The sequence below is a fragment of the Meleagris gallopavo genome, chromosome 1 (genome assembly GCF_905368555.1).
Source record: "Meleagris gallopavo chromosome 1, MGAL_WU_HG_1.1, whole genome shotgun sequence".
Lineage (NCBI taxonomy): Eukaryota > Metazoa > Chordata > Aves > Galliformes > Phasianidae > Meleagris > Meleagris gallopavo.
In genome coordinates this window covers 72,560,631-72,582,093 of record NC_139404.1, presented here as the reverse complement: position 1 = coordinate 72,582,093, position 21,463 = coordinate 72,560,631, and the positions used below count along the sequence as shown (strand labels likewise).

The window sequence follows — 21,463 nt, the reverse complement described above, 5'->3', positions numbered from 1 at the left end:
AACTGAATGCTTATAAAGGAATTTCCCTAATGAGCAATTAGTTTTTGGAGGTTCCACAGGAGAGAGATGGCTGGGAGAGACTCAAAGGAACAGATGGAAATGTGGCAGCCTTAATCAAACAGGACAATTCATAAATAAAGAAAATTTGTGATGAAATGATGGAACATGGAACAAAGCAATTTAAAAAAGAAATCTCAACAGCAAAGTAAAGGTTGCATTTATCTAGTACATGGGAAGTAAAATGTGATTGAGTTAGATGTAGAAACTGAAAACCTACTGAAATAAGCTATGAGGATAAGAGCACTAGTGAAGAAAAGAAGTAAAAAACCTCTAATAATTTAGTTCAGTGTTAATTTGAGGGAGATACACAGGTAAAAGGACAGATGATATGCTCTACAGATCCAAGAATATATATAAAAATCAGGGCAGAGGAAATTTTATAGCAATTATTTCTTTTTTTTCTTCCCAACCTAACTCTTGCAAGTTAGGTTTCACCATGGAACTTGAAAATTTCCTGTTTAATCATGAAATAGTTCTCCAGCTCTGAAAGATCAAGTTTTACTACTTAACCTAAATAGGAAGTGCCTGGTTGTGCAAAAACAGTCACCTGAATTCTAACTGAAAAGAAAGGTGTGATAAAAGAACATTTAAGACCTGACATTACCTTGTAAATCATATGTCATTTTTGACTGGACTGTAAAAGGGTCCATCACATCCCCTGTTTGGGAGGTGTTTATGTGGGTTATTTTGTCCTCTTTCTCTTTCTTTATATAATCAGATGGCTTTGTTATATTTCACAGTTTGCAAGTAGAATACTGCGTATGACACTGATTTAATCTTCATGAGTTAAGGCTCCTGAGCTGTTGCATCTTACTGTTGGTGCAGTGGGCAGATACATACAACCATGCAGGCCTTCCCACATGACTCCAAACACACTCCTCAAACTCATGGTGTGCAGTTAAATTCTGCTGTACTAACCTGAACCACAGTTACATTTAGACATTAAAACCTTAACGTGCAACATGACTATGATTGTACTTTTGTTGTTGTTGTTCCTACTGCTGTTTTTTCAAGGGAAATTGCAAGCAATTAAAAAGACCCAAAGCAGCCAGTCAAGCCCTGCTGTAAATTTTCAGCTGCTGTGAATATATGCCCACTAGAGAACACTGTGTGATCAATTATCCCATTTTAATGGGCAGACTAAAGACCTTTCCGAGGTCAGGATTCAAAACCAATAAGTTTGATGGATGTGCTGCAAACATCTATATTCAGAGCAGCATATGATGTTTATATACACATGAATGAATTGGACATTTATTATATTCTGTACGTAGTACAGAGTTTAATGTTGTAAATTACTTTCAATATTGGAAAGCTTGGAATTTCTTTATCAGATCAGCTTGATTTGTATTAGTGCTTGCTGGCTTTTTTTCCTCTTTAGTGAGATGGAAAGTCAAGAAATTGAGATTCTGTTACATGATTCAATCTCTGCCACTTGTGAATTACACCTATTGTCAGGGATGCATTTTATGCCACTTCTTTCAAGATTTTCTAAAACCTGAAAACTACTATTCACACTTAGTGAACCAGCAACATGCATACTCTTTCAAAATGTTCTTTTCTGAGTGCAGCTTAGATGTTACGGGCCATGGGCATGTGGATTCATGGCAGGAGCATGACCTCTTTCAACCAGATTCAGGAAGTTTCTATAACCTTTTCTGCAAAACAGTTTCGCAACGGGGATTTAGAATGTCTTTAGAAGCTAACTCCACTTTAAGAGAACATTACATAGTAACTAGACATACCGCAACAAATATTCCACTGGTCCCATTGAAGCTGTCAATCCAACCCTGCAAAAGAAGGATGATAGGTTGCTTATACAGGTTTCAAAATGCTATAGTGGTATAGTTTCAAAAGGGCTATAGTGCTAAGGTGTAGATAGAGAAGGAATGAGAAAACTATTAAGACAGCTACCAACCCATCTGGGACAGCTGTCAGGAAGCTAACCAGAATGAAAGTATGCTTTGCATGATACCTCATACTATCTACAACACAACCAAACCATGTTTTTAGAAACCACTCCTTTCCTAAAGTAACTTGACTACAGAAATACACTCTGGCTTTGAAGCCACTACAGTGTCTTGGTGCTATCATACTTAATAAAAACCATCAGCATGTTGTGCATCCAATAACACACAGATGCCACTGAGACCAATCTGATTACTTCAACTAATTTCTAAAGTAAGGAAGAAAAGATACCACTCCGCTTTTGAATCCCATCCTACTCCAAGCCAGAGAAACTTCCCTGTGTGGGACAGAAGTTAAAGCAGTGAAAGGCTGCATGACCCAAGGTGATTCATGATGCCTGGCAGAATTAATTCCATCTTTTTGAGATGAAGACTTTGTCCCAGAGCCTTGGCTGTATATCAACCATCTCTGGCACACTTCAAGCTCTATGAAAGGCGAAGGTGACTTTATGTTGCCTTTCTAATTTGGCTGCAGTATTAGGGTATATTTAGCCTAGAGAGTTGTCTCAGTCCAAAAGTACAGCTGCATTTAATTGCTGTTTGGCTGACACATTTTGTCTGCAACAGGCTCATGCAAGTGTGAATCCAGTGAATCCAACAACTACTGAAGTAAGACAAAAATACTAGTAGCTGAACATGACCTGGGTGCTTATCAGGACCACATTAATAGGATGGATAGATCATGGAAAGACTTGAACCAGAATGCATCAGGATTGTTCTAGCAAGTGTTATGCCAACAAGCATAGAAGCTCTCCTGTGTGGCTGCCTGGGCACTATCCTCTGCATATAAGATTGTAAATTGCAAGTCCAGCATCTTGCATCAATGCTATTCTATCTCTTTGTTTTAAATATGTTCCTTCCACTCATAGACAAAAGTATTTCCAGAAGATGTTGAAGACTTGCTGTTCTACTTCAGCATAGGTCCCCTATCTCTCTCACATGCTTTCCTTAAACCGGGGCACTTGTTTCTCAAGAGGATACTGCCAGAGTGTATGCAGCTGCATTAAAGTATTCTCAGTAGGGAACTGCTGTGGATTAATGCTTACTGGAAAAGGCTCGTGCCAACTAGCTCCCACGATGGACGGCCTAATGATAGCGATGTTCAAATTTCCTTTCTCTTGCTGAATTAGGTACTCAGACAAGGCTTTGGTGTAGGTATAAGTGTTGGGCCAGTCCCCAAGAAGCTTGGGTGTGATGTCTTGAATGATAGATTCATCCAACCACCTATAAAAAAGAAGAAGGATGTATACGCAGGTAAAAAAAAACAAGAAGACCAGTTAAGACAGGAATCCTCTCCTGAAACAAAGGATAAGTAAGTCAAAGCCATATAACACAAAGCAAGAAGTGACAGGATTTGGATTTAGTTTAATAGCTCTGTAGGATAAAGTTACTTTTGTCTAGGAAGTACAAAAATATCCTGCTGGGATGTCCAGCTGAGCTACAGATGTCTATGCTATTTCATTGTGAAGCCATCTCATTTGCTTTATGTTTCTCTGCAGTCTGTTTTCTAGCTGTAACTGGTCTACAATTAGTCTGATGGAGCTTTCCAGCCTGGTACTCTGGCTAGATAACAGTCAGCAGAGTCTGTATATACACCCATGTATAATTCAGGCTATTCTTGGTAACCTTGAGTTACTAATCTGAAAAGATTTCAAAAGTTGTAATTGCATGCTGCAGCGATAATATTCCACTTGCACGATTTACAATGTTAGATGTTACTTTCTACTGGTTTTCCACTGGCTTGTTCACACAGAAAATAAGGAAACTGTCAGTGTTAGCTACTTTTAATAGAAAAAAGTAGAGAAAAAAAAACCAACAAGCATGACATCCACCAATTAATCTTAGTAAGGTATTCAGGTAGTGGTGTATACACCTTTAAAAATGTGGCCATTACCACTGCAGTGCTGCAGTGAGAATCTAAGACTCAAAGGCTTCTTCCTGGCACACCAGCAGTGCTTCCCCGGTCCTGCCAGAATTACAGGAACTGGCTGTACTTCCAGAGCCCTCACACACTGCTGCCAATCCAGGACAGATTTTCAACAGTCTGATGCTGCACCACAGAATCAAAGATTAACTCCCATAATCCAATTTGTAATTAAGTCAATGGACTTACAGTTCAGACTAACTGCACGTACTTTTCACGGGGGCATTGCAAGGATACTGTTGTCTGCAGATCCTCACTTCACCCCTCCTTATCTTGAATTTCAGACAGGAACGAGGTGGAGATTGTTGTGCCTGGAAAATTACTTGATCACATCAACTTGGATGTGGAAATACCTGATCACGGCATAGTGCTTTTCAGATGGCTCTGACTATATACAGCTTACTATACTGCATCAAGATTTTTGTGTGAGAAAACACTGAATCACTGGAACTGTCAAACAGTGTGCAAAGAAGGGTTGATTTCAATCTCTAAGTTTTAGAACTAGTTAAAAATAATCTTTCATTTTTAGCATCTAAAAATCAAACTTATACAACTGAAAAAAAACACCAACCTCTGCAGGCGCAAATATTTTCCTTTGAAACCATTATTCCCATGTTTCAGAAATAAGACAGAAAAATTGTTTGAGCACAAGAAAAGTTAAACTAAACAGGAGCTATAAGTAGCACACAATACTGAATCAATTCACAAAGCCTGTTTAGACAATCACAGCCTCTTCAGGGCCACAGCTAAACTGACATTGTCTGAATCTGTCAAGTAATTAATTAACTGTCTTCCAGAAGGAGAAATCTATTTTTGCAGCGCCTGGAGGAAGACTAGAATGATTCAAGAGCTCAGATAGAGCTGAATATGAGGTTTGTTTTTTTTTTTTTTAATAAATATATATACATATTTAAAACAAGACATACAGGTTAGCAGTCCTCAGAAAGCAAAAATAGGTGTAGAAGAAGCAATTTCTCCTTTCCCTCATCCTTCCAGACAAGCTTCTGCATTACTTTAAGTGTTCACCAGTAGGAGCATGCTTCTGTGTGCCCCAAGAGCACTGTCCTACCAGGTGATTTGATCTGCCAGCACTGCAATCACAGAAGTGCTGAACTGACAGTTGAGCAAGGCAAACTGTTTCCAGTCCTTCAGTGACCTACTTTGAAGAATCTGAAATTCTAAATCATAAAGCAACTGCTTTTGCTCACTGCTGCAATTGCTCCATAGAAAAAAGAAATGCTAATAAAAAAATAAGTAGCCTCTTCTTTCACCATAAACATGCACTAAATAACTCTATCATAGGAAAACATAGTTTACTGTGTTAATCACTTTCCATTAATAAGACATACAGGTTGTATGTCTTGTAAGTGGTGACAGACCTACATTTTCTGCAATAACGATAATAATAACAGTTTTACTTCAGCCCACACTTCACTATGTGCTGTTTTCCTTACCTCAGCATACCCTTCAAAGCTGATTTCTGTCAGCTTCAGATTAAGGCAAACCTTGCTTGATGTGTCAGATTATGTTTCCCCTATTGGCCTGGCAGCACTTAGAAGAATGACTTCTGGTTTGCTCAGATTAAGCCTAAAGTTTTACATGCAGGTAAAGTATCAAAATATAAGAAAGCAGGGATATAATGGCAGCAAAAGAACAGAAAAAGTAACAGTTGGAATTCTACATGGATTTCCCCTGAATACAGAATCATAAGTAGATACCAATTGTATGGCCAAAAATAACACTGAACTTATCCAGTTGCGGGATCACAGTTTTTGATGCATTCTCTTTTTCTTGAACTTTCTCAATGAGTTAAAAATTCACACTGCATAGCACTTGTTCTGTACTGCTCTTCTCTTCCTTATCTTACCTCCTAACAATCCCAGGGAGCTTCTGCTTCCTGCTCCTCCATGCATCTCCCTCACACATTGCCTTTGATTTTCAGTTCAATTTCTAAACCAATTACCCTGAAGGCAGTTATTTTCACTGAGGCCCACCTTAATTCAATGCCTTTGAGGGCTGTGATTGTCTTCGCGGTGAGCCATGTACTTGCACTTGTACCTGCAAACACTGTAAAGAAACAGATACTATTCTAGCTGAGGGCACGCTGTGAATTTTATCTCAGTAGAAGTACCAGAAGGTGGTTAACTTCTGGAATAAAAAAAACAGTAAAAACTGTAAAACGAATTGAAAATCCAAGCAAAAAGCAAGGAAAAAAGTCTCTTATAACATGACTAAGAAACAACAACCAAACATACTACCAAGAAAAACACACTGAAGAACTTGTTTGAGACCCCAACCTCTGTCACTCAACCTGTCTTTTAAATGCCTGTCTCTTTGCTGTGTATACAAACTACAATAAATTAATTCTTACTATCTTATCTGAAGCAGCTGAAGTAGCAACCTCTGGGTTAGCTAGGCACATCTACATGTTAAAGATTAATATTCAGACTGCTTTGCTGGAGTCTTTTTATCTGAGCCATTAACACTAATTGTTTCTGAAGTCACAAGTGGTGGTAAGCTTTTAGGAGCAGTGATATATAATATCGACAGTGATGAATTCCATTGGACATTATAAAACTGAGTCACCGGGCAAAAAGTTGCAGCTGAGCTTCCCTGCAGATAAATGTAAGGTAATGTATTTAGGGAAAAGCAGGTTAAACTGTTCTTAGAGGTTGCTGAACTCAGGGCTAGCAGCTACCACTCAGCAAGAGCTCTTGGCAGCACAGCTGAGAGTTCCACATCAGCCCTGAATAGGGCAAATGCTGCATATAGTCCCATGCTATAACTTCAGGATATGAAATGAAACCATGAGGATGGCACTTTGAAACAGATAAAAGAAAGCTCATCTTCACACTGTAGTTAGTAGAATTCTAGAACTTATTACCATAGAGGAGTTGCAGAAGCAGAGTACCAGAAATTTCAAAAAGAGATTAAAAAAATTCATGAATTCAAAAATGTAATTAAAAATAATGGGATATAACACCTTTCTTGCAACGAGGAGTGTTACATCAGATTACAGTGAGCTTGCTGCCCAGAAGACCCATGGAATCCTGGATTGCACCAGAAGAAGGGTGCCAGCAGCGCAATGGAGGTGATTGTCCCTCTCTACTCTGCCCTCATGAGGCCCCATCTGGAGTACTGCATCTAGGTCTGCAGTCCTCAATGCAAGGAAAGATTCCAGGCTTTTGGAGAGGATCCAGAAGGGCCACAAAGATCATCAGAGGACTGGAGCACCTCTTCCAGGAAGACAGGCTGAAGAAGCTGGGTTTGTTCAATCTGGAGGAGAGAAGGCTGCAGGAACACCTCATTACAGCCTTCCGGTATTTAAAGGGAGATTATAAACAGGAAGAAAATCAGCTTTTTACATGGGTAGATACTAATAGGACAAAGGAGAATGTGCTGGGGGGATTGGAACCTGACAATCCTTGAGGTCCCTTACAGCCCAAGTCACTCTATGATTCTGTGATTCTGTGATTCATTGGTTCTGGTTTCTGGGAGACTACAAGGGGAATGCATCACTGTGTCCAGGCTCGCGCAGTTACCTTGAAAGCTTTGCCACTGCTGAGGGCAATGCAGTGGGCCAGGCAGTCCAACACTAATGTAATAAGGCATTTCTTACATATTTATGCTCTGATAAATGACAAATAACTATTAACTGAAAGTAAACACATCCAAGACCGTGGTTACTGGCAGAACTGAAAAAGAAAACAGTGATTTTTACTAAGTTTTCTGGAGTAGCACTTTGTGAAATTATTTCTTTTGGCAAGAATCAAGAAGAAAGAATTTATTCCAGCTCTCTGGGTTGGTAGTTCATAGGTTAGTTGGTTATATCACACAAATGGAATAACACTGTTAAATAAATGAAAACAAAGTTACATCTGTAGGAAAATTTTAAAGATAAGGCTTCCTAGGACTTTTATCAGCAGATTTTGTTATTTTTAGTAATTATTCTTCATTTTGGCAAATTAAATTAAACATGCCTTTTTGTTGTTTCATCAAATTCCTAAATATTCACTGTGATTGAACTGTAGTTCTCAACAGAGAACAGTCCTGCTTCTGTGAATGGCCTAGCAGCTTATTTGAAGAGAGTTACCCTGTGGAAAGTAGCCCTTTCGGGTGAACTCAGCAGGCTTGGCTGCAGCCCTTGGGAGGTTTGTATCTCTTGGCAACATTTCCAAATTGTTTCTAAAACAACCTATTTCTGACTAATATCTGTATAGCTCCAGTTTAGCATAGCAGAATTATTGAACTATGTAGAAACAATGTTGAGAATCTGGAGAGAGAAAAAAGTGATTATAAGGTATACAAAAACTTTCAGATCTCACTAAGGTAGCAACAGGGCTAAGTATTGCAGAAAGAAGCAGCACAACTTCATTCCTGGAAGCAATGCACTCATGCATAATTTAGTGCTGGACTCTAATGAAATCACTACGTCTTTTTAGAAACGGTGTGTGAAAAAATGTAGGAGTAACTGAAATGACGGACTTATTAAGTATGTTTTATGTTGCTTTATAATTCTCTTGTATTTGGGAAAGTATTGGTAAGCTCAACCAAAGAGTTGTTTCTACTTACTCTACTAAATCAAAAAGCTTCTTGGGTTCAGCTGGAGGTGGGTAGATGATTTCATCTATGCATTTCCGCACACAGTTTGCATAGGCAGTGGAGATGTGGATGAATGCTTCCAACTTCTGCATCTGCTGGGCCAGTTCTAGAAGCCTCTGTGTGCCCATTGCATTCAGTTGCAAGGCATGCCTAAAGAGGGCAGGGAAAGAAACAAAATGCATTTCACTGGGAAGAATTTATCAAATCCAGACCCCTCTTCCTGACAAATAAAAAACAAATAGAGGAAGGGGTCACAGGTAACAACACATTTGACCAGAATGTGTTCAAACAAAATCATTATAAATGGTATAGTAGCTTGACAGCTGCTGGTCACAATGCTGATTTTATTTGTTCTCAAAGTTGTTTTTCTAAACTCTAGTCACATTCTTTATCACCTCTGAGGGCTGGCCTAGGCTTCTTTATATTTTACCAGTTTGTATATAGCATGTACTCCCATTGCACTGAAAGGAGTTGAAAGCATCAAACAGCAACATCTAAAATAACCTTCAGAGAGATCCACTGATCTAGCCACAAGATGCAACTGAAATATTTTTACTCAGTTAGAAGGTTCACAGGTAACATTTCAGTAACATGTCTAAATCTGACATACTACTTGCCACCTTCTCTTGGAACAAATGTTTCCAATATACATGACCACTGAGTTGTTGTAATTTCTTTGGTCTGCACTCAGCTTTCTCCTTAGGTGACCATTGCTAAACCAGACACATGCAAGGGTTTAGCAAAGGGTCCTTGGGCCCAGAAATACAGGTTGATACTGAAAGAGGCCATAATGAGAGATAACATAAATTCTCAAGGAAGGGAGAAAAGATTGATAAAAAAAAGAGAGAAAGCATCCTGGCTAACAAGTCTGATCTTGAAGGATCCACACTGCATACTTGCTATATCTCAGTGAAGAAACACTCAACTATGTTGCACTTTCCCATACAGAATGGAAAAAGCTAAGGAATTAGCAATCTGTTCAGCCCTGAATTAGAAGGTTTCAACAAAACATACATAAGAGACTATGAATAATGTTGTCCAGTAAAGGGTACACTGAAGAAATTAATTATACAGTCATTGAAGTGAAACTGTAAATAGTCCAGATGAATGAAAGCAGAAGCTAAGGATATGATTAATGTTTGCATCACAATATCTCAATCCAGAGATACCAATTTCAATAACATGCTGCTATTAAGAGATAGTATTTTGTATAGATTTCTATTTTCTCCTCACTTGTCCCTCTTGTAGAATATTTCTACATTAGTTTCCTCTCACATTAAAGTTGCTTTTTCATGTACATTTCTATTGCACTGTAATCCTTGTAAGATGGAATGAATAGAATTGCATTCCAAGCACAGACTCAGCATGAATTCCTAATGGGAAAGAGTTCCTTTATTCTTGCATGGGAATATTATCTGTGCCTCTTTAGTTTTTCTATTTATATTAAAACTGCATCTACTAATATTTCAATATAACACAGTTTCTCAGATTTCTGCCCTCAATAGCTGCATCTGGAGAATTCCCTAATTCCTCCATACTGATGCCAGTAATTCATTTAGTCACTGCTTTTCTAGTATCTTGATAACATTGCCTTTGTATCACATTGAACTTGCTAGACTTCTCATTCAGACAAGATTCATTTCCGTATAACATCTTCACACATTTTGTCATTTAATCATAGTGAATTTTGCTTGTTCTCATATGGAGATTTTGACAGATCAGATACAATCAGTCTTTAGATAGCCTCTACACTGCCTCGAAGCAGAGGACTATTTAAGCTTTTTCTTTTAATTTCCTTCTAGCTATCTCCCTTATTAAAAGTTGTAGTTTCTCTTTGATGTTATATGTCACTGTGGTGTATTTTTGTAGTATAATCATTCCTCTATCAACTCAAGAACATTTATGGATATTAATGCAGTATAATGCTTTGCTCGTCACAGCTTGAGATGCTTTTATAAATGGAATTGCTTCCTTTCTGTTGGATTCTCTAATCAGTTGCAAAAAACAGCTATTTATGGTGGACAGGGTGGCTATCTATTTAGTCTGCAAAGGAGCAAATGAAGACAGAGTATCAATAATTGTGCTTTCTATCCTCATGGCTCAAGGATTTTTCATAAAATTGGGAAGATCTGGCAATCCAGATCAGCCACCTCAGCTTGCTGATCTAAATTATTTGCACAGAAGCACTTACATATCCCATTTATTATGCTTATTTCTTCTTTTTTAATGGAAAGCCTTCTCTGAAAATGCTGTCTCAAGGGAGCTGTTTCAGAAATTATGCATTTATTTTGAACAGTTAATTACTCTGAATATTGGATATTCAGCCTCGTGAAAGGCTATTTTGTTAAACATAATCTTATTTCCCTCTTCAGTTATTCATTGACAAAGAAAGGCCATTAACACTAACTAGCTTTAGAGATACACATAACACAATTTCTTTTCAAGCTGTCTCCAACTAGTTCTGCCATAACATTTCCCTCTTGATCTAAAACACTTTTCTCTACACATTTTAGGTCATTATTTACTCTCTTGCTATTTTACAATCCAAGCTTGTCATATTTCTTCTGTTCCCATGGAAATCTGCCAAGTTACTTCACTTCTGAAGTACACATGTACATGACATTTTTAGAGCATTTAGGAAATGTACACTAAGTGCAGGACTACATGTTGCATGAAAATCTAAACAGAGATTATTGCAGCTATCCAGGAGACGTACTGAATACTGTAATATGAACCGCTGTGCATTCTGAATAATGATTAGCAAACACAGAAAGCTGAACATACTTCAGGGGTTCATCAAAGCGTACTGTTGCTGCACAGTGGAAGACAATATTGACCCGGGTCAGAAGCTCCTCCTCATCTTCAGCACTGATGGCCAACTTGGGCTGAGTGAGTTCAGCATTAATAGGCTTAATCTTCTCATGGAAATTAGGGCAATCTTCTCGAACCCTGTCAAAGACCTTGAAGCACAAACAGAGATAATGTACAGAATTAGGCTATTGAAATCACTTTGATTAGTAGCCATTCTGATTATGTCAGGCAATGATTTTGACATGAAAGAGAATCCCCCCTCCCCATACAACATACAAGCAAGATGACAAAATAGTTAATTCACGTTTCCTTCCAAGGAAAAACTTCACAGGGAAACAAGCAAAAAAAAAAAAAAAGCAGGAGGGAATGCAGTGCCCTGAAGAGATGAATAAATCTTATCTAGACCACTCATTTCTTGGGGCAGCCACTGAAATTTCTGTATCTCCACATCTCCTGCAACCAGTTTTTATTTGACCTCAGGGGCAACCACAGACCACAAAGGAAGCTAAGGAGGAGGAGGGCAGAATTTGGAGTTGGGAAGTCTATGAACTATTTGTTCCATCCATTTTCTTCATTGCTCTACAGACGGCTTGAGAATAGAAGATCACGCTCCAGCTCGTCCTCTTTCTTAAATGCCATTTTCTAATTTGCACTCTTCATTCATCAAAATAAGTACCAGGGGAGTTCTCCTTGGTATGCAAAAATGGGAACAGTGAGAACCCATACTGCTCAAGTTGCATGAGTGGGCAAATGAGCAGCTAGCTGGCCTTTCAAGTCATTTTTTTCGATGACTATGTTTCATAGCCCTTTCAAATGCACAGTCTTTTGCAGAATGACAAGACCATACATCCATTCAGTAAAAAGATTCCTACATTTTCATATACTGTCTGCTGGATGTCTGGTCCAAAATTAGCACTGATCCAAGGGAGCAGGTACCCTGCGAGATAACTATGAACAGCCCCGCTGAAAGGAATAGGAAACCAATACTGTTATCACATGAAAAGTGCCCATGTAAAAATGGCAATTTCCTCAGTCCCCATTTTTACTTTGTAAATTAATTACACTTTAATCATTAGTTCTGAGTCACTGATAAGGTTCTGGGTGAGGTTCTGCTTGACACCTGAAAACAGGTTCCACTTGGTGACCTTTTGTTTGGTTAACCTCAAAGGCAAAGGTGTAGAACCTTGAATTTCAAAGGATTATGTGAATTTGTTACAGTACAATTTGAAAAAATTCCTGAGTTTTGAATTGAGCAAAACTATAAATGTCTGTTCTAAAGGTTTTGTGTTTCTAGCTAGCATCATTTTATTTGCACAACTACAACTGAATAATAGTAACAATTAAGACCTCCATTTTGGGGGCAGAAAGCCAATAACAACAAGGGCAGAAAGAATAACAAGAATAGAGAGTGAGTGGAGTCTGAAGAGGTATATATAGAGTCTAGTTTTTAAAGGGTAACCATATTTCAAAGGTAACCAGCCCACAGACAGAAATGACTAAGTGCTGGGACAAATCACTGGTGGAAGCTGCGGGATACCGCTTTGGATACATTTATGAACTGCCAAGATAAGCACTGCCAGGAAAGGCAGGAAATAGCTAGGTCTGTTTCAGGGTAAGAAGATGGACCAGCTGACTCTTCAGTAGCTCTGATTTATTTGGTCGTTTCCTCTGCTGCGTAACTTACTCACTAGCAATACTGAGTTTGCATATCTCTTTACTATCACTGTCTCGTTTTCCATTTGCCTTATCTTTGATCTCTCCAGTGCCTATGGAGTTCTCAGAAGATGTAAGACTGAAGTTATCTTTTAAGAATTTTAAGAACAATTGCTTGTTTGTTTTATTGTGAAGAGATTGAAAAACTCCTCTCAGTAAGAATTACTTAGTACCTGTTTTACTCTGGCAAAAAATAATGCAAAGGTAAATAAAGAATATATCAGCTCTTCCTCTATTTCAGTCATAGTGTATATAAACAGAAGAGTATTTCTGCAGGGCCAACTTGATTCAAATTCAGACAGATATATTCTGCCTACACCTACCTCCTCTGCTTGCAGGTAATATCCTCTTCCATTTCTGAGCCTGCTGTTAGGTGCTGCCTACTACTACACGTTACTCAAAAACTGTAGAGTTTCACTCCCTCCAATGATTCACTGCATTCCACTGGAGGAGTAAGTCAGTTTCTAAATGGAAGCTCACAAATCAGCACACTCTTTGGAAACCTTCTGGATCACAAGAACATTCAGTTCATTAAACAGGAGCAGCTGTTTAATCAAAACCTACTGCCTCTTTTGTGAAATCTGAAGGTTTCAGACTCAGTACTTCACAGGAAAGTGCAAGAAGATTTAAGGACAAGACAAATGCAGCCTATTCTATGCTCTTCCTGTAGCTCAAGGAATACTAACGTAGAGGTGATGCTGATTCTACAGTTCAGCGATAACATAATCTCTAAATTCTCATTAACTCACAAAGACAATATACAAGAAATCCCTAATAACTGCATAATGCCTTAGCATTGTTCTGTCTTTCCTTTTTGGAAGCTGTCTGTCCATCCAAGATAGATTTCAGGGATAGAAGTAGGCTGGTATACTGCACTGATGGGATTGCATGAAAATTCTACCCAAATCAGAAATAATGCAGAAATGACACTAATTATGACATAATTATACTGAGGAAAAAATGTTTTATTGTCTATGTCCAGTATTAAGTAAGTGGAGCAAAATCAATAATACTGCATTCTGCTTTCCTAAGTATTCTAACACATTCCAATGGAGACACCACAGCCTTGGATGAAAGGGAATAAATAAATCACTGCAGAAAGACAGTTGCTATTCTCATTTTAATCCTCAAAAAAAGGACTCAGGTTCTGCAGAATGTTTGTGTTGCTATTAGCAGATGAGAATTTCACTCTGGAATTTGCTGATTTTTTCTTATTTTATACAGTCAGGCGGTTCCCACTTATGAAAGCAGTATCTGATTTCAGTTTACACTGTCAACCTCTTATTGTGAAAACAAGACTTCCAGAATTAATCTCAATATTATATGAATGTTTTTGACGAGTCTCTCTTTCCCCACTTCTGCCCACTTAAGCTTTGGCATCTGTAATTCTCTCTGTTCTCTGCCCTTAAATTAAAGAATTTATAGTTGAGAGTAATTTCTGTCCATCAGTTTTTCATTCAGGATTTTTTAATACCACAAAAACCTCCCAAGAAAGGATAAACTGCACGCCTATGGAAAGAGCACAGCTGAAAGATAAAAGAACAATCAAACAATGTAAAATGTCAAGGGCTTAGCTTCTTCCTTAGGAGACATTTTCAGTGAAGACAAAATAATTTGAAAAAAACAATTATACAAGTTTGGTAAAAACCAGTGTCTTATGACAGCTTTTTAAAGAAGCCATCGTAGTCCTCCTTTTAGTGGGGTACCACAATCTTCAGCAAGGAAGAATTAAGAAAGGCCAATCTGCTGCAGAAGGCACTATGCAGCATGGCATTTCATTAAGGAACACATGCAGGAGAGAAAACAGTACTCCTATTTGCGTTTTCCTGAGCTCTCCTCTGATATGAAAGATGAATCTTCCAAAGCTTTGAATACATATGCTGTGATCCAGCAGTGCTGAAGATCAGCTACTGCTCTCCATCAACTTACTCAAGATTCCTTACTCTGAGAACACCTGTTGGATTAACAGCTCTTTTAGGAAGCCTATTAAAGACCAAGTTCATGCTTGCTCACTGGCAGGATCAAGGTGAAGTGCCTAACTAACTGAAGGTGGCTGACCCAGAAAGCACAAAGATTTAAAGAGTGGCCTAGAAGGGTTACTTTTTCTTTTCTCCAGTGACAGGAAAACAATGTTGAGGCATTCAAACTACAGTATGTTAACCAGATGACAGTGTTTTCATTTTTTCTTGTCCATTTTTCTTATTTTTCTTAGAAAGATCAATGCAATATGGTGAATAGTGGGGCCGAGTGTTTAACAGAATACCAGGCTTCTCTAAAAGGATTACCAGAATTTGTTAATTTGCGTGATAATATGCAGATTTTAAGGCATTACAGTATGAGAACAGTTAAAATGGAGGAAAATTAGGCAATTCCACAAACTGCATCATATATATGAGGTATCGTTGAGAGGATTAAGGTTGAAAGAGATCAATTAAAAAAAATAACAGACAACAATAAGTAAAACAAAGCAGAAAGCTTCCATCTTCTCAGACAGAGAAATAGAAGGGATTGTTTAGCATAATTCAGGAAACAATAAGTATGACTCACTTCTGAAAAAGGAAATACATTTTTGCATTTTTGGCACCGATGAATAAGGGTCTGCATGCTACACTCATAAAAGTTTACTCGAGTGAAGTGGCCCACTGATTCACAGCTGCTATGATGGTGGCGATGCTAGGAAAATGTTGCTCATGCAGTCCATATTTCACTGGCCTGAACAGATGGAAGTCAGGAGGTACCAAATCTGGACTACACAGTGGGTGTAGTAGGATGGTCCTGGTGTTATCATGTTGCAAGTGAAAGGTTGCTTTCTTCTTTCGTCTGATTCTGGAAGTTCGAACCTTCCACTTAGGCAGTGTCATGATAAAGTGGTAAAGTTCACAATATGTCCAGGTTCCAGGATATCTAGAAGGATCAACCCTTTCCTATACCAAAAGGCAGCGTACATCGCTTTGCCCACTGAGGGCTTTATCTTCAACTTCTTCCTTGATGGAAAATTCACATGTTGCCACTCCATGGACTGCTGTTCTGACACCATGTCTTGTCACTGGTAATGATACAATCTAGGTAATTGTTACCTTCTGCATCATGTTGATTCAACAGGTCCTGACAAAAATGCAGACGATGTTCTTTCTGCTCATGTGAGCATTTGTGGCACCCATCTGGTGCAAATTTTGTGATACTCCAACACTGTCACCATCTTTTCCAAAGCACTGAAACCAATACTCAGATCTGTACACAGTTTCCTGGTTGTAATCTGTTGATTCCTGTGGACAAGCAGATCAAGATGCTCTTCATTTCTTATTGTGACTTCTACAGGTGGCTGTCTGGAATGTGGTTTGTCTTTCTTGTCACTGTTGCCACTGTTGAAACATACCATCCACTGTTTCACTGTGCCAACATCCACTGCGTGGTCTCCACAGATGTTAAGCAACCATCAATTAATATCAATGGATGCCATTTTTCTTCATGGAGAAATTCAGTGACACACCTTGCTTCATATGCACTTCTGTCAGACACCATTTTGTCAGACTGCCCCTCTGCTGCTATTCATCACACAGCAACAAGATTTAACAGAATACTGGCAGGAAGATTCAACCACTACTGACATACCACCAACCACTGATGTCGTGAGCTAACATAATAAAACAGAAGATATTACTTTTGAAGCATCTCATGTACATAGATTAACACTCTAGTGCAGAAATTCTTCTCTGATTTCAATAGCACATCTTAAATGGACATGAGTGACCAGCATGAATATAATCTTCTGAAGGTAGCAAGGGCATGAAAATAGCTATGCAAAAGCCTAATTTCTACACTTTTGATCTGACAAAACAGCTTATCAAATACACCCCGGTTCTGTTTGCCACTGATGAAAGTCGTCCAACAGGTGCTTGAATGTACATGGCTACTTTCAGAATTGCCACAGCAGCAAATCTGAGAAATAACTTAGTTGCTTCCTGATATAGAGGAATTACCTTGCAATTAATTTTTAGCCTGGTACATTTCTAACAGTAAGCATAAGGATTGTTCAGTGAAGAAATATGTGAAAATCCAGCTCAAGTAGCATTAATCAGGATAGCCCCTTTTTTCCCTTGCACACTCTCTGCCTCAGGAAGTTGCTTTTAAGTATGGTTCTTCTCAAGGCAAGTAAATCATAATTCATCTAATCAGTTAGAAAGCATGCAGTAGAGTGCTCCTCATTACAAGAAATCAAATGCCTTATGCTTCAATCTAGAGTTATTATTTTCCCCTGAGTAGAGCTCATGTAGTGGAAATACAGTATTCATGACTAACATCTAGTACACAAAAGCTGATTATTTAAAGATAAAGACAACAAAGACTTTACAGACAGTAAATATCAATATAGCTCAGCTAAGGTTAATGTGATAGCCAGCTATTTAGGATGTGTTTGCATTTTTAAAAGACCAATTACCTTGAAAACTGGCTGCTGACAAAGTAGCTTTTTTCCAGTATAAATACTCAGATTACGTCAGCAAATCTGTAACTAGCTCCTTCCAAGACAGGCATGGTAGACAGGACTATTAGGGACTTGACAGACATTTCTGTAGTCTATAGTACCATCATGTAGGTGGGTGGACAAGTCACAGAGAATATGGAGCTTTTTTAAATTCACTGTAGACATTTCTTGTACCCTTGAATAAGTAGATAAGTATCACTGTCAGAATTTGATAGCATGTTTGACATTTTACACTGGGAAAGAATTAAGCACAGAGAAGGAGGATTGTAACACTTCAAGCTTTTCCTACAGGATCAGTTTAATACAGTTCTTCCCACACATTTTCCAGAACTGTTTTCCTTCTCATCCCTCCTCAATAGCTATGACCCAGTGATGTGAGGTGCAAGCAGAGTCAGATATCAAAGGATGACAAGAGCATTGGCTGTGGCTTGAGTCTCATCCATTTCCCCTTCCTCAGTTTCTGCCACGTAGAATTCACAACAAGTTACATAGAGAATTGATGTATGCACCTAAAAGCATTAATAGGTATGAAGTTATAAAGATACAGGATGTTAATCTGCTTTTCCTTATCTACTGACTTAACTACAGATCTTTGAAGTTTCACTGCCAGATTTACTTGGGCACCATGAAACTTCAGGAGTGTTTGTTGAGTCTCCAAAGACCAAACAGCCAGGAGCAAAGCCTGTGCCAAACACAGATGCCTACTTCTTGGAGAGATGACATTGTAACATTTTAAAATACCTAAGATCAAGTTGATTTTTAAAAGCCTATGGAGACTGGTGTATCTAAGAGCTAGACAGAATGAGGCTGAGGGGAGACCTTATTGCTCTTTTCCAATATCTGAAAGGTGCTTACAGCAAGAGCGGGGTTGGTCTCTTCTCACTGGTGACAGGTGACAGGACGAGGGGAAATGGCCTCAAGTTGTGCCAGGGTAAGTTTAGGTTGGATATCAGGAAAAACGTTTTTAGAGAAAGTGTTGTTAAGCACTGGAATAGATAGGCTCCCTGGGGAGGTGACTGAATCACCATCCCTGGATGTGTTTAAAAACCATTTGGATGTGGTGCTCAGGGACATGATTTAGTGGAAGGTTGTTAGGGTAGTATGATTAGGTTGTGGTTGGACTTGATGATCTTTAAGGTCTTTTCCAACCTGAGCAATTCTGTGATTCTATGATTTTGAAACATGCTATATATCAGAGATGCGGAATTCTGATGTACTTCCCCTATGAATACATAGGATTCACCCGTATAGTCATGTCACTTGTGTGGTGCAGGCTTTTGGAGAAGTGAGGATCATACGTAGCCAGCAGCTCAGATACAATTCTCTTACACATGAAGAATTAGTGGGGAGAAGCAGGCCAGATACAGGTAAACACAAACACACATCTGGCTGACCAGGTATACTTGGCTCAACAGATCACAAAGAAGACAAGATGATGCAGTAAAGCCTTACAAATGAGTGAGCGACAGTCCTGGCAACAGGGAATTCACTCAGCCGTTAAGTTCCAGAGAAGTGAGCGATGTGAAAAAGAGACTAAATGTAGCATGATGAAATCTTCAGCCAGCTGTGAAACAGCTGACCTAGCACAATGCAATCAGCTGACAGGCTGTACTCTGCACAGAAGTCGTTGTTTATACAAACGGTCACGTCATCTGATGAGTAGAACTGTCTGAGCTTCGCAGCAGGCCTAGGTTCTGCCTTCTGGTGTTTCCATATAGCAGATGACACAGAAACTCAGTTCATTGTGCAGCTTTTTAGTGAAAACAGACCTCTGCCAAAAAAGCCAGTGAGGGATCCCCACATCCAGGCAACCTTATCTCAGTTAGACTCTTTGGGTACTTCTCCTTCTGCTATAACATTGTTTCCTAAATAGGACAATCACATTGGTTGCCCCACATGTATTTCAGACAGTTAGCACATAACCTGTACTAACACATAAAACTGGCATACAATTCAGAATCTGGTTTCAAGGACAACTGCACAGATGCTCTAAGTAAATCTGGGAGAGCTGAGATACGTAACTGTGATCATGTACCCCATGCAGCAGTTGTGTCAACACAGGGTGAACGTCCTGCACTTCTATGTTCACTTCCTCTTCCCTGACCTCTTCCCTTCCTCTTCTTGAGGCATAGAGGAAAGATGCCATCATGAAGAACACAACATTAAAATCATAAAATCATTTCAGTTGGAAGGGACCTATGAAGGCCATCTAGTCCAACTCCCTTACAATGAACAGGGACACCTACAGATAGATCAAGTTGCTCAGGGCCCTGGCCAGTGTGTTCTTGAATGTCTCCAAAGATGTAGCATCCACCACATCTCTGGGTAAATGTTTCCAATGCATCACTACTGCTATCATTAAAAAAAAAAAAGTACACACAAAAAAAACCTAACAAAAACCAAAAAACATTTTCCCCACATCCAATCTAAACCTCCCCTCTTTTAATTTGAAACCATTTTCCCTTGTCCTGTCAAGTGTGGGAACCAATGTTCATTCTGATGAAAAGTGGAAAGGGAGAACTAATTCGTTTGATATCACATGTAATAAAAGTTCAACAAATCAAGACAAATGCTTCAGTATTTAAACTACTCAAAATAAAAAATACTTTTAAACACTGTGTGCAATAATTTCAACCAATGTGATTTTTTGATCAGTACTTAAAAGAAAGAACTAATTCCAGGTACCTCAGACCTATTGGATATCTTCTTTCCTTCTTTGCTGTCACTTAGAATCATAGAATCATAGAATGGCCTGGGTTGAAAAGGACCACAATGATCATCTAGTTTCAGCCCCCCTGCTGTGTGCAGGGTTGCCAACCATCAGACCAGGCTGCCCAGAGCCACATCCAGCCTGGCTTTGAATTCCTCCAGGGATGGGGCATCCACAACCTCGTTGGGCAACCAGTTCCAGTGTGTCATCACCCTCTGAGTGAAAAACTTCTTCCTAATATCTAACCTAAATCTCCCCTGTCTTTGTTTAAAACCATTCCCCCTTCTCCTATCACTATCCATCCTTGTAAACAACCATCCTCCCTCCTGTTTATGGCCACAATTAGGTTTCCCTGGAGCCTTCTTTTTTCCAAGCTAAACAAGTCCAGTTCCCTCAAGAGTAATCACTTAAGTGTAATCATATGAGTATTTTAACATCCTCATAGAAACATTACATGCAATACATATAGTAAGCAAAAAAAAAAAAAAAAAAAGGACTGGAACATTTTTGGAGATGATCAGAAGATAATCGAATTTATGAGACTAAAAGCATGAACATATAGGAAGTGAATTGTGAAAAAGAGAGTCTAGTGAAGAAGAAAATAATTGATACTTTCTTAAAGTATCTAAGAAATGATAGCTTAACCACTATAAACTGATTTTCTGTAGTGTTATTATTCCAAGCAAGCAAGGAATTAAAGAGTTACAAATAATTCTTGATTTCCATCCAAGGAAAGTTCAGATTAAAGAATTAAAGCCTTCCTTAAGAAGATAGAACCATCTGTCAAAATAGCATTCAGTTACTTACAACACCAAGTGGCTCTACTAGCACTTGTAGCAGAGATCCAATGTAATTATTGACTCTGATTATAGAATCATAGAATTGTTTGATTTGCAAGGGACCCTCAAAGGTCATCTAGTCCAACCCTCCCAGCTAGATTAGGTTGCTCCATCAACCTTGACCTTGAGTGTTTCCAGGGATGGGGAATCCACCATCTTTCTGGGCAATCTGTTCCAGTGCCTCGTCACCCTTACCATAGAAAACTTTCCTCAGATCCAGTCTAAATCTCCCCTCTTTTAGTTTGAAACCATTTCCCCTTGTCTTGTCACAACAGACCCTGCTGAAGAGTCTTTTCTTTCTTACTATTATTTCTTATTATGGCCAATTCTCAGAAGACTCCATGGAAATATCTC

General features: G+C 38.8%; 1 protein-coding gene across 7 annotated transcripts in view; it reads right to left on the bottom strand.

Moving 5' to 3' along the window:
• Positions 1-21,463, bottom strand: part of FAR2 (fatty acyl-CoA reductase 2) — a 143,938-nt gene that overhangs the window by 32,287 nt on the left and 90,188 nt on the right. For all 7 annotated transcript variants that reach the window (XM_085233781.1, XM_085233808.1, XM_085233822.1 and 4 more), the window contains 4 exons: positions 11,338-11,513; positions 8,524-8,703; positions 3,074-3,251; positions 1,806-1,850 (listed from right to left, as the gene is read on the bottom strand). In XM_085233781.1, the coding sequence (XP_085089907.1) occupies positions 1,806-1,850; positions 3,074-3,251; positions 8,524-8,703; positions 11,338-11,513 (579 nt within the window). The remainder of the gene's footprint in view (positions 1-1,805; positions 1,851-3,073; positions 3,252-8,523; positions 8,704-11,337; positions 11,514-21,463) is intronic.